Source organism: Ovis canadensis, chromosome 1, assembly GCF_042477335.2.
Source record: "Ovis canadensis isolate MfBH-ARS-UI-01 breed Bighorn chromosome 1, ARS-UI_OviCan_v2, whole genome shotgun sequence".
Classification (NCBI taxonomy): Eukaryota; Metazoa; Chordata; class Mammalia; order Artiodactyla; family Bovidae; genus Ovis; species Ovis canadensis.
Window position 1 is genome coordinate 34,041,999 of NC_091245.1, and position 18,598 is coordinate 34,060,596.

Below are 18,598 nucleotides of genomic sequence, written 5' to 3' on the forward strand. Positions count from 1 at the left end.
CCAACGTAGGAGACACGAGAGATGTGGGTTCAGTTCCTGAGTGGGGAAGATCCCCTTGTGTAGGAAACGGCACCCCACTTCTGTATTCTTGCCTGGAAAATTCCATGGGCAGAGAAGCCTGGTGGGCTACAGTCCACAGGCTCACAAGGAGTCAGACACAACTGAGCACAACACAGCACGCAGAGGAAAGACAGGCGTGGGAAGGAGGCAGAGGTTGGAATTATGCTGCCATAAGCCAAAAGCACTGCAGATGGTGACTGCAGCCATGAAATTAAAAGATGCTTACTCCTTGGAAGGAAAGTTATGACCAACCTAGAGAGCATATTGAAAAGCAGAGACATTGCTTTGCCAACAAAGGTCCGTCTAGTCAAGGCTATAGTTTTTCCTGTGGTCATGTATGGATGTGAGAGTTGGACTGTGAAGAAAGCTGAGCGCCGAAGAACTGATGCTTTTGAACTGTGGTGTTGGAGAAGACTCTTGAGAGTCCCTTGGACTGCAAGGAGATCCAACCAGTCCATTCTGAAGGAGATCAGCCCTGGGATTTCTTTGGAAGGAATGATGCTGAAGCTGAAACTCCAGTACTTTGGCCACCTCGTGTGAAGAGTTGACTCATTGGAAAAGACTCTGATGCTGGGAGGGATTGGGGGCAGGAGGAGAAGGGGACGACCGAGGATGAGATGGCTGGATGGCATCACTGACTTGATGAACGTGAATCTGAGTGAACTCCGGGAGTTGGTGATGGACAGGGAGGCCTGGCATGCTGTGATTCATTGGGTCGCAAAGAGTCGGACCCAACTGAGCGACTGAACTGAACTGAAGCTAAGAAACCAAGAAGGTAGAGAATGCAGGGAAGGCTGCTTCACTAGAGGCTTCAGAGAGAATGCGGCCCAGCTGACACCTTGATTTTAGTCTCTAGCCTCTAGAACTGTGAGAAATTTACTTTGTATTATTTTAAGCCACTAGACTTATTGTGCATAATTACGGCAACCCCAGGACACATTAGGTCAGCCCCATGCTGAGTGATCTCCTCTCTCACCTCTCCACCCTCTCTACCCCACACCCACCCCCCTGCTTCCACTCAACACCCCCCAAATTTCCTCCCACTTCTTTGTGCAAAGCAATTTAGTTTCTTTCTCCAGTCCTGGGAGCAAGGGTTTAGTCACTCACTCATGTCAGACTCTTTTCGACCCCATAGATTGTAGCCCACGGGGCTCCTCTGCCCAGGAGATTCTTCAGGCAAGAATACTCAAGTGGGTTGCCATTCTATTCTCCAGGGAATCTTCCCGACCCAGGGATCAATCCCTGGTCTCCTGCATAGCAGGTGGGTTCTTTACTAGCTGACCTTATCCTTTGCTTCACCAAGTAGGAGGTGGGATGGAGGGATTCCCCTTCTCCCGCCCCAGCAGACCATTCAAAGAAAACCAGTGAACCTCCCTGGTGGTCCAGTGGCTAAGACTCTGTGCTTCCACTGCAAGGGGCATGGATTTGATTCCTGGTCAGAGAAGGTCCACGTTGCCAGGCAGTGGGGCCAAAAGAGAAAAATTATTCAAAAAAAAGCTGAGTGAAGTAATGACTGATTTCTACACTGATAAAAAGTATACTATTGCTCTTGAAGATTAAAAACAGAAGGAAAAAAAGAGGAAAACAAAAGCAGCTATGGTCAGTTTGGATTTAAAACAGCCAATTTTGCATTTAAATGAACAAATTTGTTCCCACTTTTTCTTTTAAAGTGGAGGGGGGCCACTGTGTCACTTTGGCACTCTCTCCCCTCCCCCGCTCCTTCAGCTAACAATATATTGTAATCATTTCCCCATATTAAAAAGTCCTAAAAGATTATACCATAATTTATACAGATCCCCAATCCCTTATCCACCAATTCAGAATGCTCTGAAAACTTTTGAAAATTTAGTGCCAACTCATTTGATGACAAATGACCAGAAGTGGCCTATAGCTATTTATGGTCTATTTATACCAATTAGTGTGGCTGTTAGGAAGTTTCATGGCAGAAATCTGGATGTGTTGATGATATTGCTCCAGACCTTATTAAAAATGCTAAATAGTTTATGCACAAAATTATTCTTTGAAAATTCAAAGATTCTGAAACACATTGGATCTCGGAGTTGTGGATGTGTGTAATCGTCCCTTTGTTGTTGGATAGATTATTTTCAGCTTTTTGTTATTATACAATTGCTGCAGGGAACATGTCTTATATGTAAATCTTTGTGCATGCATGCTAAGTCACTTCGGTTGTGTCTGGCTCTGTGACCTCATGAACTATAGCCTGCCAGGCTCCTATGTCCATAGGATTTTCTAGGCAAGAGTACTGGAGTGGGTTGCCATGCCCTTCTCCAGGGAATCTTCCTGACCCAAGGATCTTACATGCAAAAATGCAGCTCTGGTTTTCCTGTAACATTTTTACAATGCTGTTTTTTTTCACCTTTTAAGTCATAGGATTTCACGAGATACTGGGGGTTGGCTAGGCCTCCAGGGGCTCAAGAATTCCAAGACACACTCCATTTCTCTCTTATCTACAGTGTCGCCTGGCTAGCTGTGCTTGCGGGCAGGCACAGAATCTGGACTATGTCCAAGCAGGTCAGAAGCAAGTTCAAAGGTCTGCTCTCCTGCTTCTGAAGCCTGAACAGGACTTCCTCCATTTTATCTTCACCACCAGTGAAGTCCTAGCTATATTTTTAGAACATGTTTATTATCATTTCTAGTTTCTCTTCCAGAATTGTCTATTTGTGACCTTTGTCTTTTTTTTTTTTTAGTTGAAAACTGGCCATCTTGTAAAGTCATTCTGTGTACGTGCTACACCAAGGCCAAGGGGTGAAGTGAAGTGAAAGTCACTTAGTCGTGTCTGACTCTTTGTGACCCCATGGACTATAGAGTCCATGGAATTCTCCAGGCCAGGACACTAGGGTGGGTTGCCTTTCCCTTCTCCAGAGGATCTTCCCAACCCAGGGATAGAATCCAGGTCTCCTGCATTACAGGAGGATTCTTTACCAGCTGAGCCACAGTAGCCCAAATCAAGTCTGACTCCAGTCATTTTCTCTTTACAAAAGTACTTACCTACCTGTGTCCTTGGCAAGTCTGTACCACAAGACTGGGTCCAAATATATGGAGTGACTTTTTCTAATTTATCTGCTCAGTGTGTGTGTGTGTGTGTTGCGGGGGGGTGGGGTGGTTACCCTTTCTAATTTGACCAAGGTATCTAGCTAAGACCTTGATTAGATCATTGTTTTTCTAATCAATTTGTCTGCGTTTTCCATGTAGGAAGGACAGTAACTTTTTGCATATTGTGCTGACTGTGTTGCTTGCACATTGTTTTGTATTAGTTTACTCATATATGATTTAAATGCGGTCCACATTGCTTTTCCTTTGGAGTTCTAAGTAGCTTCCTTTTTCTTTCTTTTGCTCCTGAGTATTATTTTGGATGGTGAGATATAGGTAGAAGCAAATGAAATTTACCCTCTTGAACAGTTAATTCCGGATGTTGAAGGAACATATTTGGCCCCATTTAAACTTCCAGGCAGAGCTAGTCCTTCTGGGAGATCTCCACCCATCTCCTCTGTACAATCATTGAATCAGTATTCATTATTGAGCACTTGCTACTTTCCATGAACTGTGCAGAGGTGAGCAAAAGGAAACAGTTCTTCCCTTGGGGGAGCTTGCATTGGACACTATGTATGCAAGTTCAATACATTGATTAATAAGACCTAACATTTCTGAGCACTCCCTGTGTGCCAGGCACTAGTCTAAGTGCTTTACCTGTTCTATTTACTTCTCTCACCAACCTGATGAGGAGGTAGGTACATTGGTTTGGTGATTTACTTGTTAAATCGTGTCTGACTCTTTGCGACCCCGTAGACTATAGCCCATCAGGCTCCTCTCTCCACGAGATTTCCCAGATAAGAATACTTAAAGTGGGTTGCCATTTTCTCCTCCAGGGTATCTTCAGTACACATTTTCTCCTCCAGGGGATCTTCCCTACTCTTCAGGGATCGAACCTGAGTTTCCTGCTTGGCAGGAGGATTCTTTACCACTGAGCCACCTGGGAAGCCCTTCTGCTGCTGCTGCTATGTCGCTTCAGTCGTGTCTGACTCTGTGTGACCCCAGAGATGGCAGCCCACCAGGCTCCCCCGTCCCTGGGATTCTCCAGGCAAGAACCCTGGAGTAAGTTGCCATTTCCTTCTCCAATGCATAAAAGTGAAAAGTGAAAGTGAAGTCACTCAGTCATGTCCAACTCTTAGTGACCCCATGGACTGCAGCCTACCAGGCTCCTCTCTCCATGGGATTTTCCAGGCAAGAGTACCGGAGTGGGGTGCCATTGCCTTCTACAAGTAAGGAAGTGAAGCTCAGGAAGTTTAAGCAATTTGGTCCAATCATATGCTGAAAAGGAACTTTACCAGAAGCTGCATTGGGCAATCTCAGCCTCCTGTGTACCCCCAGCCAGCTCACAGATTAGTCTCTTGAAATGTCTGCTCAAAACCTCTCCTTTTTCCCATATAGCTGTCCCCAAAGACCAGGCAGCTGGTGGACAAAAACTGTAAGTATCAGACACTCAGGTGCCTCTTAATCTGGGCCTTTGCTCCCACCAATGCTCCCCTCAACCATCTGTTCATTAGCCCCCACCTTCTGACTCGGTCTCATCTCCTGAGGCCAGACTGGGCTGGTCCTTTTATCTCCATGCCTGGTTTTGACCATTCTTGGCTCCTTTGCCAGCTCATCCTCCTCTTTCATGTCCTGAAGCACTGAAGTCTTCAGACGCCTGGAACTAGTTCTCTCCCCTTTTCCATCTATCGCTTTCCCCTAGCCACTTACATCTGTGATTATAGATTTTCATCCTACCTACATACGAGTGCTTCCCAAAACCTATATGCCAGCTTCTCCCAAATCCCCATCTGCTGCCCATACATAATATGTCAGACATCTATATCCAGCTCCTGGCTGAACTCAACATATCCAATGCCACACATTATTTTCCTCCCACCAAACACATTCTCTTTCCTGAGTCCTCTATCGTGGATAATGGTATCTCCAACCAGTCATGAAAGCCTGAAACCAGAGAACTGTTGTTGACACCTCCCACTTCCTCACCACCGGGTAGACTCCAGCCCTAACTCCTACTGATTTGGTGCCCTGGGTATCCCTGCAACCCTCTAATTCCTCTCCATCCCCATCACTATCCTCTACACTTGTTCTCAGGCTAAACTACCTTTATCTCTCACGTGAGATTCTGGTCTTCTCCTGTTTCTTCGCCTCTACTCTTGTTCCTTTTCAATCTATTCTCCAGACTCCAGCCAGAGTGATTTTTTTTCAAAATTGGATTATGTCATGTCTGTGTAAATATGTGTGTATGTGTGTGTGTACACGTATATATGTATGTTCAATGATTTTTACTGTACTTTTTTCTCACTAAATGAATTGCTTGTTGAACACGTTATGAACTACATGATCCTGTGTTACTAACGCAGCTCGTGTGTCACTTTGCACAGGAATTTAAGAAGCTTTATATCAAAGGATTTGGACTCTTTTGAACAAGAAATCCACAAGACGAAATACAATTTACATTGTCACCCAACTCTCCTACCCACCTATACACATACATATAGTAGAAACAAAACTGTCATGGAGCCCTACTTATTTTTGTTTGAAATGTACGTTTACTTTCTGGGCTTTTTTATCTCCTCATAGTTTCAGGTATACAGCATAATGATTTGATGTTTGTATATATTGTAAACCTCAGATATGCAGATGAGACCACGCTTATGGCAGAAAGCAAAGAGGAACTAAAGGGTCTCTTGATAAAGGTGAAAGAGGAAAGTGAAAAACCTGGCTTAAAACTCAACGTTCAAAAAATGAAGATCATGGCATCCAGTCCCTTCACTTCACGGCAAATAAATGGGGAAACTGTGACAGACTTTGTTTTCTTGGGCTCCAAAATGACTGCGGACAGTGACTGCAGTCATGAAATTTAAAAACACTTCCTCCTTGAAAGAAAAGCTATGACCAACCTAGACAGTGTATTAAAAAGCAGAGGCATCACTTTGCCAACAAAGGTCCATCTAGTCAAGGCTATGGTTTTTCCAGTGGTCACGTATGGATGTGAGAGTTGGACCATAAAGAGAGCTGAGTGACGAAGAACAGATGCTTTTTAACTGTGGTGTTGGAGAAGATTCTTGAGAGTCCCTTGGACAGCAAGGAGAAGAAACCAGTCCATCCTAAAGGAAATCAATCCTGAATATTCATTGGAGGAACTGATGCTGAAGCTGAAGCTCTAATTTTTTGGCCAAGAGCAAACTCCCTAGAAAAGAGCTTGATGCTGGAAAAAATTGAAAGCAGGAGGAAAAGGGGATGACAGAGGATGAGATGGTTGGATGGCACCACTGACTCAATGGACATGAGTTTGAGCAAACTCTGGGAGATGGTGAAGGACAGGGAAGCCAGGCATGCTGCATTCCATGGGGTTGCAAAGAGACACGACTGAGCAACTGAACAACCACAACAATATATTATAAAATTGCTACTCTTGAATGGGGTCAGGATCCCACTCACCCATTTGCCAAGCCCTTCACTACAGAGGTAAGTCCAACTAGACAGGAGGCCCGTTTCTGCTTATCAGAAGGGCCCTTATACAGAGGGCATGCCCTACTAATTTGCACAAAGTTCAAAATATTTGCTTGAAAGGCCTCTCTTAGTCTGTCCTTGGAGCTTCCCTCAGTGGTGAAGAATCTGCCTCCCAATGCAGGAGACATGAGTTCCATCCCTGGGTCAGGAAGAGCCCCTGGAGAAGGAAATGGCAACCCACTCCAGTATTCTTGCCTGGGAAATCCCCTGGACACAGGAGCTGGCAGGCTGTAGCCCAGGGGGTTGCAAAAGAGTTGGGCACAAGTGAGCCACTAAACAACAAGTCTATCCCCAGCCCACTTCTCCAGCCTCAAGCAGCATCACCCTTCTCCTTGCTATCTACATTCTGGAATGCTGGCCTACTCTGAGGTTCTCAGATAAGCCATATTCCCTTTGCTTCAGGACCTTCCCACCTGCTACTTTCCTTTGCTAAAATCCTTCCTTCCCTGCATAAATAACATCTACCCATATCCTGACTCTTAGATCAAGCATTAATTCCTTAAGGATGTGACTCCCTCCAAGGCAGAGTCAGAACTTCCATATGTGCTGTTTGTCTTCAGAGCACTTATCTCATTTTTCAATTGTGCCCTTACCTTTATGATCATATACTTAAAGACTGTCTTGGCCGCTGGACTTTCAGTTATACAAAGTCAGGGACTCCACCAGTTGGGTTGTTGGTTGTAAACAACAGAAACTGATTCTGGCTAAACTCAACCATAAAAGTAATTTATTGGAGGATTTGGGGTAAATATACAGAATCAGTGTGAAGACTGGAGAACCAGATTCAGAAAATAGTCAGGAAGTAGGTTGGCTGGGCAGTAGGAATACGGCCAGAGGCAAGCAATGGGACAGTCTAATCGGTATGGCCCACTGGTGTGCTGCCACGGGACAGTTGGCATCTGTGAAGCAGTTGTACGGTTGGCAAAGTTAACGCTGCTGGGACTAATTTATCAGGTGATGGATGGTTTCATGTCCTCTAGATCAATGTCCCAGGCAGAAAAGTTCAGTTGAGTGAGCCAGGTCACACACGCATATTCCATCAGCCAGGAGCAGGACCACCTAGCCTCTCACCAAGACTCACATAATAATGGTTGTGTCTCCTCATTGAGAAGGTTGCAGGGTTTCCAGGTAAGCAAAAAACAAACACCAGAGAAACCATGTCTATTCAGTGCATCATATACTCTCAAAGCTAGTACAATATCTGGCATAAAATGAAACAAACAAACAAAAATTTGAGAGAATGAGTGAATGATAAACCTTCAGAATTCTTAAGGACACAGGTCATCCAGTTTCGGAGGGTGTCCAGGTAACGGGCTTCCCTTGTGGCTCAGATGGTAAAGCATCTGCCTATAATGTGGGAGACCTGGGCTCGATCCCTGGGTCGGGAAGTTCCCCTGGAGAAGGAAATGGCAACCCACTCCAGTACTCTTGCCTGGAAAATCCCGTGGACGGAGGAGTCCGGTGGGCTACAGTCCACGGGGTCTCAAAGACCTCTTCCCTAATACTGGTTTGGCTGCTGCTGCTGCTAAGTCGCTTCAGTCGTGTCCGACTCTGTGCGACCCCAGAGACAGCAGCCCACCAGGCTCCCCTGTCCCTAGGATTCTCCAGGCAAGAACACTGGAGTGGGTTGCCATTTCCTTCTCCAATGCATGAAAGTGAAAAGTGAAAGTGAAGTCGTTCAGTCGTGTCCAGCTCTTAGCGACCCCATGGGCTGCAGCCCACCAGGATCCTCCATCCATGGGATTTTCCAGGCAAGAGTACTGGAGTGGGTTGCCATTGCCTTCTCCAACTAGTTTGGCTAGTACTGGCCAAACTAGCCTCTTGGTCACACTTACCTTAGTCCCAGTGAGGTGAGATTAGAAGATAAGAGTGCTATGAACCAGAGTGAGTGGATATTATTAGGTCCATTAGATGATGTAAATGTGAGGACCAGGGAGATAAACTACCAGATTCAAGATCACACAGCTAAAAAGAAAGAACCAAGGCATCAAGCTTCCTTGCTGACCTAGTTGAATTGACACCTTCTGTATCAAGCTGTGTTTCGATAGCACGTGATAATGTGCTTCCCATCAAAATATTTGAGTGATCGGAACATTTCCTCCAACAGTACCAACCAACCAGCGAGTTGAGAGTAGTGGGACCCCAAAGGGGCTGCGATGCTCCAGAGTGGGAGCCACAAGGACCTAAGGTACTGAAAGGTTAAACTGATCTAGTCAAGAGACTCTTGGCCCTGTCTGTCCAAGAAGACACGATGTGTCGGTAAGCAGAGTGTTCAGACTGTTGTTCTGGGACATTTCTCTTCCCCTCCTTCCCCTCCTGGTATAGCATGGACCTGAGAATTTCCACTGCGATTGAGAATATCTTAGCTTACTGTGGAATCAGGGGACACAGTTCTCCTGAGCCCAGTGGACTTCTTAATGCTGAATGAAACTAGGACCCAGTACGCATCCCCACCCTTCCAATAATTCCTTCCTAGAGTTCAACATATAAAGCAGTAACGACACCTCCGATGGTGTTTAGCAATGACAGAGAATGGCTCCAGGAGGGAAATTACAACTGGAAGATGCCCATCAGGATATGCTGTTGATTATAAAAGAAATGTGTTAAGTTCCCACGTGGTCCTTCAGGGGATTCCCTCTGGGTCCCCGAGAATAAGCTTCTCAACTTGCATCATCACTTTTTGGCATGGAACATGGTTCTTTACCCTGTGGTATTGTAGAGCATAGTGATAAAAGCACAGACTCTGGGGAAGGCAGCCCCGGATTTACATTCTAGCTGTATTCCTTACGAGCAATGTGATTTCTGGCAAGTCACTTATTAATACCTTGGTTTCCTCAGCAGTAAAACAGCAACAACAGAACATATCTTCTGTTCGTGGGATTGTTGTGAAGTGGATGAGATAATCAGGGTAAAGTTGTAGGGCAGTGTCTGGCACATTATACATGTTCAATAAATGCCAGTAGTTGGTATGGTTTCATTTCAACACATTTCTTGAGAGCCTATTCAGTGCTAAGCATCTTGCATGACCCTGTGTGCGATACAGGAATAATTCTCCCAAGAGTTCATTTTACTCCTTGTGAAGGCTTTGTTCAAAAAGGGACAAAGCAGAGGGCCATGGGGGAGAGAGATCTTTTATCACAAAATACAGCATTGCACTCAGGCCTGAAAGAGCATAATGGTTAAGAGCATGGGTTTGTGGGGAGCAGGGCATTCTCTGAGGGGTGGACAGAATAATGCCCTCCCCAGTCATGGTGCCCACAAATTAATCCCCAGCATTTGTGGACATGTTACATTAATGGCAAAAGGGACTTTGCAGATATGATTAAAGTTAGAGGACTTGAGGGAAGATAATCTTATCCTGGACTATCTGGGTGACCCAACCTAAGTCCTCACAAGTGAAACATTTTTCGTAAAAAGATGAGACAATGGAGAAAGATTGAGTGTGAAGATTCTACTTGCCATCACTGGTTTTGAAGATGAAGAAAGTGGGGCACGAGGTAAGAAACAGAGGCTGCCACGACAAACCAGGGAAAGCACTTCGTTTACAGCCTGTGAGAAGAAACCAAACATCTAGGTCCCATAACTGAAAAGGAACTGAATCCTGCCAATAAACTGAATGAGCAGGAAACAAAATCTCCCCTAGCACCCTCAGAAAGGAATGCAACATGCAGATATCTTGACTGTGGCCTAGTGAAACCTATCTCTTTTCTAGCCTTCTTATCTAGAGAACTGTAAGCTAATAACTATGTATAAATGTGTACTGTTTAACCCACTAGATTTGTAGTAATATGTTGTAGCAGAAGCTAGTATACTCTGGCTAGCAAATTTATAATTTCTAGGAGACAGTATAATACATTGACTAAGAACCTGGGTTTAAGGGCCAATGCGCCTGCGCTCTAAGCTCAGATATGCCACTTATTAGATGTGTGACTACAGGCAAGTAATTTAACTTTCAGTGTCTTTTTTTTTCCTTTGTCTGTTACAGGAATAATAATATGGCCACCAATACTTGTTTGGGTAAAAGATTATGCTAAAATAAAAGACTCTTACAGAGACCCAACAATGACATAATTTGAAAACAAAAGCATTTCTTTCTTTCTCACATCAGAGTCGAAGGTATCTCGCTCAGCTTTGGCAGCCATTTCATACAGACCAGGTAGACTGTGACTTCACCTCTATAAACAGGTAACCTCAAAGATTGCTCTCATCTTCCTGAGAGCAGACACCTAGGGACAAAGAAGTCCCTATAGGGAAGTAGTCTGAAAGTGCTGTTTGCCTTGCATTGGAGAGAGTTTAATTGTGACTAGTTAGTTAGTTGGATCTTGAGGGGTCTTGCTGTCATTCTATCAAGACCAATCATTTACTAAATATGTACTCAATCTATTCTTATGAATAATTTTTAAAACCAAGCATAGTAGACAAGACTCACTTGTTTTACAAACAAGGAAAAAGAGGTCTGAAAGGCCAGGTAAATTCAAAACCCACACATTTTACACTTGACCAAAGTATCACTCCCATTTCAGTGATATTAAGAAACTAAAGGAAATGCACTGCAATTTAAGAACAGAAATGATAGAGTGAAAATAAAGAGGAGACTAGGGAGACAAGTGGAACAGACATTAGACAAGACAGAAGTCAGGGTACTGGAGCTATAGGGTAGCTCAGCCACTATCTGCAAGACTTGGGTAAGTCCATTCTCCTCTCTGGGCCTCAGTTTCTTCATCCAGAAAATGGACTCTCGGACTAAATGGTCCTCTTTCCAGCTCTGACGTTGTGATTCTATTTGGAAAACGCTGACACCAAAAGTATGTAAGCAGGTAAAAAGGATGTGATTTAAAGAATTGCTCTTGGAATTTCCTGGTGGTGCAGGTGGTTAGGACTCCATGCTCTCACTGCTGAGGGCCTGGGTTCAATCCTTGATTGGGGAGCTAAGATCTCACAAGCCATGAGGCGGGTCCAAAAAAATTGCTCCAATTAAGGAAATAGCAAGAGTGGAGACAGCCCTAGTGACCAAAACAAGGAAATCAAATGAACCTCCTGCAGGGCTCAGAAGACAAGTTGTGACCTGCAAGGTGAATCATACCTGCTCTTCACATTCCTGTCAAAAGCAGCCCCAGGCTAGAGCTCAAAATAGTAAATATTAAGTTGGGGCAGGGGGTGGTGGTGGGGGGGAGAATCTGGTGGTGGCTAAACCCTTGGTGAGAGCCAATTCTGGATAGTATATTTCTGTGACGGAAAGAAGTGAGCTGAGGACAGAACAGAGTATGAGGAGCTCTTCCTTGGAAGAAGTGAGTAGGAAAGATGTCTCAACCTGCTGGAGCTTTCCAAGTGGCTTAGTGGGTAGAGAATCCACCGGCAATGCAGGAGACACAGGAGACGTGGCTTCAGTCTCTGGGTGGGGAAGATCCCCTGGAGGAGGAAATGGCAACCCACTCTGGTATTCTTGCCTGGAAAATCCCAAGGACAGAAGAGCCTGGTGGGCTGCAGTCCACAGGGTCACCAAGAGTCAGACATGACTTAGCAACTGAGCACACAGACACTGAACCTGCTTGGTGCCTGGGGTAGAAACCTGGGCTAGAAAGCTGAAACAAGGGTTCTACATTCTGGCTTTGGCACATGGAGGACGTGTGATCATGAATCACTCAGCCCGAGCCTCTATGGACCTGTTTCCTGACATATGAAATGAACATAATCTATGATGGTTTAGTCGCTAAGTTGTGCCTGACTCTTGTGACCCCATGGACTGTAGCCTGCCAGGCTCCTCTGTCTGTGGGATTCTCCAGGCAAGAATACTGGAGTAGGTTGCCATTTCCTTCTCCAGGGTATCTTCCCAACCCAGGAATCGCCTGTAGGCAGATTCTTTACCAACTGAGCTATGAGGGACCTAATCTTTAAGAGAGGGAAAAATTGAACACCAAGTTCTAGGCACTCCTATCAATTACCCTCATTTAATTTTTATAATAGAGATTTGTAGTTTTTAGCAGATGAGGCAACTGGAGAGTTAAGTGACTTATTGCCCAGTACAGTGGGATTTGAACCCAGGTTTGTCAACACTTGATTGTCAGTAAGCCAGCAGCTCAGAGACGATCCAAGTGAAAGTGCTTTACAAACTGTAAATAAAGTGCAATCAATGACTCAGCCCAGAATTAATGCAGACATTTAGAAATTATTCAAAAGCCACATTCTGATGAAGAATGGGGTTGCTCAGAACTTTTTCCTTTGTTCAGCCGCCCACTCAATCCTTAATCTGTTTACTTTCTGGGCAGTCAAGTGATAGTTTTCTGAAGTAACTCTTGAAACAATGGCAGTGTGATACAGTGAAAAGAATACTGGATGAGGAATCAAGAATCTGTCTAGTTTCAGCTGGGTCACAGAAACATTAACCTTGAGAAGTCACTCACCCTTTCATCCGTAAGATGAGAGGTTAGGATAGAGGTGATAGCCAAGGTCTCCTTAGCTAAGGTATTTCAGTGATGGGGGGAGTGGGGGTGCGGAGGGTGGGTGAGGGGTGGGAAGTTGGCCTGAGAGTTGTTTCACTCTCATTGTTAAGGTTCTCATTCTAACCTCAGGCACGTCAGCTGTCCTTTCCACAGCCAGCCTCCATCAGCCTTCTCCCCTTGTTAAGCCCCATTTTTACCTGAAAGGATGTTTGGAGCCTTCCCTTAGCAGGAGTGCTTGCAGGCTGAAGAGACTCTGGGGACCATAAGGTATCATTGTTTCAGCACACATCAGTCACCGCCCCAAGCTGCCCAGGCAGCAGCTTAGAGCTCCCTCACCCCAAATCTTACTGGTGCTTCTTTCTTGAGGGGCAGGCATACACCAGAGTGCAAGTCAGAGGAGGAATGTGAGATGTATTCTGGGGAAGAAAATGAGGTCCTGGACCTAGCTCTTTGGGGTTGGATGTACCACTCTGTCCTTTGTACATGCCCATGGTTGCAGCAACTTCCCAGGAACTGCAGTAACTTATTTACCACTAGGCTACCCCACAGCGACCTTCTAACACACCCTGCTTCACATAAATAAGCGTGAATGAGTAAAAACAAGCAGATAAACGTGAGACAAGACTTTTTGCAGCTGAAACGCAGTAAGTTTTTAAAGCACCTTACTAGTAAAATCTTAGGAAAACAGACTACATGGGCACATGCACACACACAGCCAGAGCACGAGCCGGCTATAGACTGGCTGTGCCCACGTGGGAAAGTCCTTTAACTCAGAGACAAAGGTAGAGTCTTCTTCTCCAGGGGAGAATTCTCATTTGGTGATAACCTTAGGCTGGTCCCCTTTCCTAACAACACTGGCCGGTTCTAGGCGGTTCCCTCAGACCTACCCTCCTGCAGGGGGTTTCCAAACAACCTTATTTAGAAACACCCAGAGAGATGTTGTGGGGAGGGAGTCGGGAGGGGGGGTCATGTTTGGGAACGCATGTAAGAATTAAAGATTTAAAATTAAAAAAATAAATAAATGAAAAATTTAAAAAATAAATAAATAAATAAATAAATAAATAAATAAAAAAGAAAGAAACACCTGTGTTTACACTGGCCAGCTCAGGGATCTCAGAAACACCAGAGTGGCTATGGGAAAAGGTCCATCCTGCTAAGAAGTGTTAGAATTTGAAGTAAGAAATCTGAGTCATAGGAAATTAGAGTAGTCCCAAATCATATAAATCTGGAGCAAGTTTTCACAAATTCCATGTTTTGGTTTGTGCCTTTTCCATATTTTATTAAATTCATGTTTTTTTTTAAAAAAAATCACAACAGCATTATCAAAGACAACCTATGTACAAACATTTTATAAAAGAAACATTACTAGTATCAGCTGTAATAAGGGCAAGTTGAAGAGCAGATGCTGAGTTTCTGGGCCAAAGTCTGTCCTCCAATAAAGACATCTAACATGTGTGCAGGCAGCTCAGACAGGCTTCTTTCCCGGTAACAAGCATGTGTGGTCAGTAATACAAACGATGGGAAATGAAGATACAACATGGGCCCAATTAGCGAACTCATCAGGAAGGCCACGAGACAAGTGGAGCTAATGAAATAACTTAAACCCAAGACAGCAGCTGTTTCCCAGCTAAAAGCGTTTAAGCCTTCAGCATGGATTTCCGCATTTGTAAACCAGGCTGGGTTATCATACAGACACTTGATTCTTATACATAACCCTATGCCAAACTGCCCTTAACTCTTGGAGTCAGGTTTCTGGTTGGACCGAAAGGGAAGGAATTTTAGAAATGCTTTCTTCAGGACAGAAGTCAGAAAGCGAGGTAACCCTGAGAACAGGATCTATTAAACATGGTGGCGGTGGGGGGAGGCAGGAATGTGAGACGAGAAATGTCTCCTGCGGGGGGCCAAGAATCAAGCAGGCTGACTGACTCACTTGGGTCTGGAACCTTGCTGAAATCCGATACCCTACCCCACCCCAGCCCCGCCGGTACCTACAAGGTCGGTTACTGTCTTATCTCCCCCAGTTCCTTGATCTCCACCTTCTTGTACTTTCCTGACTTCCTCCGATTGGTGATCACCAGGACGGCCACGCCGGCGACCACCGCCACCACGACCACCACGATGACGGCGATGAGGCCGCTGGCGAGGCGCTTCATGGAGAACTGGGGGGGCTTCTCGTCCAGGTAGTAGACGAGCATCTGCTCCAGGACCAGGGGCTGTCCGCCCACGCGCAAGTTGAGGTCGCGGGGGCCCATGAACAGCGACTCGCCCTTGACGTCCCTCTCGAAGTAGTACGCGGCGTCGCCGATGTCCACCTCGCCGGCGACCTTCTGCGACGAGTTCTGGCGCAGCTCGATCTGGATGGTGGGGTGCTCGTAGTGCACAGCCCGCACGAACTTGGGCTGCAGCAGATAGCGCTGCTGGAAGAGCTGCCGCAGCTCGGCGTCCAGGTCCGAGTGGTTGAAGGCGGGGGCGTCCGGGCGGTGGCGCAGGTCAATAAGAATGTGGTAGGTGCGCACGACCTCGTCGCACTGCAGGCTCAGGTCGCCCTTGTCGGTGCGGCGCACGCCCACCGAGTTCACGCACCAGCACACCGACGTCTGGTTGCACTGGCGCGCCTTGAAGCGCCCCTGCTGGTCGCAGTCCGGGTCGTACAGGCCGTCGTTGTCCAGGAGCGCGTGCTCGCTCGGCCGCACCAGCGCGCGGCCGCTGTGGGAGGCGCGCATGCGCGCCTTGAGCAGCAGGCACTTGGACGTGAGCGTGGAGCAGTTGACCGCCTGGTTCGAGCCGAGCACGCGGCATTGGCAGCGGCCGCTCGGGTCGCGCTCGTCGCACACGGTCATCTTGTTGGTGGGACACACGCACTGGTTCTGCGCGGCCGCGTGGCCGATCACCGCCGCCAGCATCAGGATCCACGGCGACGGCAGCGCGAGGCCCGGGCCCCGGGCCATGGTGGGGCGGAGGAGCGAGAAGCCGGCGCGGGCTGGCGAGGACTGGAGGCTCCGCAGGGCTCCGGCTCCGGCGTGTGCGACGGTATCCAGGCGTCTGCCGCCCGCCGCTCCCTCCAGCTCTTATACTTCGCCAGACCTGCCGGGCTGGTTTGGCCGCCGACTCACCCGCTGGTATTTGGGTGATAGATACCCCGCCCGCCCCTTCCCGGGTTCTCGTCCCCTTCTCACTGAAGGCTCAGCCGGCCCTGCGCCGCCCGCGATAGGATCAGCGAGGCGGAGGCTGTCCCGTCTCCTCTGGACCGAAAGCCTGGGAAAGGAAAACCGATACTCGGCTGAGGGCGGGGGGCGGAGTACCGCCCCCGGCCCGCGCGGCCCCACCCGAGAAGGGACCCGCCCTAGGCGCGCCCTCCAGCCGAGAACCTTGGGCGTCCAGGCCTCTCTCCCCGGCTGGAGTTCTCAGAAATTGTATTGAGAAGGATGGCGTGGGACTGTCAGGTTTTGTTCCAGCCCTTGTCCCTCCTTTAAGTTCTTTCACTTCCTCGCTTCTTTTCTCAGTCCCTTGCTTGCGTGCTAAGTCGCTTCAGTCGCGTCCTGCTCTTTGCAACTGTAGACTGGAGCCCACCAGGCTCCCCCGTCCATGGGATTCTCCAGGCAAGAATACCGGAGTGGGTTGCCATGCCCTCCTCCATGGGTTCTTCCCCACCGAGGGATCGAACCCCCGTAAGTCTTACAGTTCCCTTAATAGTTTGTAACCCACTCCAGTGTTCTTGCCTGGAGAATCCCAGGGACGGGGGAGCCTGGTGCGCTGCCGTCTATAGGGTCGCACAGAGTTGGACACGACTGAAGTGACTTAGCAGCAGCATATAGTTTACAGTACACAAACATTATCTCATCCTCACGTCAGGTCCTGACGGGTATTCACTGTCTATCAGACCCATTCCATAGGTGGTGTAGGTGAGGCTTAGAGAATTTAAAGTCGCCGGGCCAACAGTTTCCTCATATTCCTTGGAGATGCCTTTGCAACTCTGCCTGGCTGTTCTGACACCTTAAATAAGTGCTTATGGAAATAGTGGTACCGAATCTGAAGGAAGGTTTAGAAACAGGTCTGTTACCGTAGCACAGTTAAAACCCAAGTGTCCTGGTGGCCAGGATATTAGAAGTTCTGTTAAACACTTTCCCCCCTCTCCTTCAAACACCGCAAACTGGGAATATTTATGCACGTGGTCAGTATAGGGAGATGAAAAGGAGCACATTCTTTCAAAGAACTAGCAAGACTATAAGGAATTCGTTGTATAATTTGATTCTAAAAGAACAAATCATTGCTTTTCTTTCACTATGCCCCATGTAAGTAGCCGAACCACTGCAAATAATGAATGGAGCTTGTGAGAAATTACTTGTCTGCTTCTGTGTGGCTACTGGGATGGGATGCAAGTGTTGCCATCTCTTTTTTGAATCATTGAGAAAGTTCAGGATTTCAAATCTGGTAAAATTAACAATGATTAGCAAGCTATAATTATCCCTGGCTCCTCCAGTCAGAGCACATTTTATATGCTCAGCATTTAAAGAACACCAACAGTGGTTCAGGGTGTTGTTTAACACATGAAAGCCAGTCAGGTTTCTACCCTATTAATTTTCTAGCAATTCCTGAGGCGGGTAGGTGGATATATATTATTCTGCCTTTACAGGCAGAGAAAGCAGAAACGTGGGGGTCAGTTTCTTACCCACAAGGAACTGGCATTCTGCTCTCTACTCCCACTGTCTCTGTTTAGGTTCTTGAACCAGGAGCCTCCTCAGTTTTCTCCTCCCCAACACCCAGTCCACCCTGAACACCAGAAGGCTTTCTACATCACAAATCTGTGACCATCTTCTCTCTGCTGAGAATCTTTCATGCACAGAGTGGGAGGTGCCCTTGGCTCTTAGGATGAAACTCATACTTCTTAAGTTAGCACACAAGATCGTATGTGATTTTGGCCATATTTCTCAAGTTATGTAATTTCTCTGTGCCTTAGTTTCCTATCCTCATCTGTAATAAAAGTATCTACCTAACGAGATAGGTGTGAGAATTAATGTTCAGTTCAGTCGCTCAGTCGTGTCCGACTCTTTGCGACCCCATGAATCGCAGCACGCCAGGCCTCCCTGTCCATAACCAACTCCCAGAGTTCACTCAAACTCACGCCCATCGAGTCAGTGATGCCATCCAGCCATCTCATCCTCTGTCGTCCCCTTCTCCTCCTGCCCCCAATCCCTCCCAGCATCAAAGTCTTTTCCAGTGAGTCAACTCTTCACATGAGGTGGCCAAAGTACTGGAGTTTCAGCTTTAGCATCATTCCTTCCAAAGAAATCCCAGGGCTGATCTCCTTCAGAATGGACTGGTTGGATCTCCTTGCAGTCCAAGGGACTCTCAAGAGTCTTCTCCAACACCACAGTGAAAAAGCATCAATTCTTCGGTGCTCAGCTTTCTTCACAGTCCAACTCTCACATCTATACATGACTACTGGAAAAACCATAGCCTTGACTAGACGGACCTTAGTCGGCAAAGTAATGTCTCTGTTTTTGAATATGCTGTCTAGGTTGGTCATAACT

The 18,598-nt window shown here is 46.7% G+C and overlaps 1 protein-coding gene across 1 annotated transcript; it reads right to left on the minus strand.

The window, feature by feature from the left end:
• Positions 1-14,319: 14,319 nt before the first annotated feature.
• On the minus strand, positions 14,320-16,328 carry TACSTD2 (tumor associated calcium signal transducer 2). Its single transcript, XM_069562264.1, has one exon. It carries the CDS (start codon positions 16,013-16,015, stop codon positions 15,068-15,070), a length of 948 nt encoding a protein of 315 aa, XP_069418365.1. The 5' UTR covers positions 16,016-16,328; the 3' UTR covers positions 14,320-15,067.
• Positions 16,329-18,598: the final 2,270 nt, after the last annotated feature.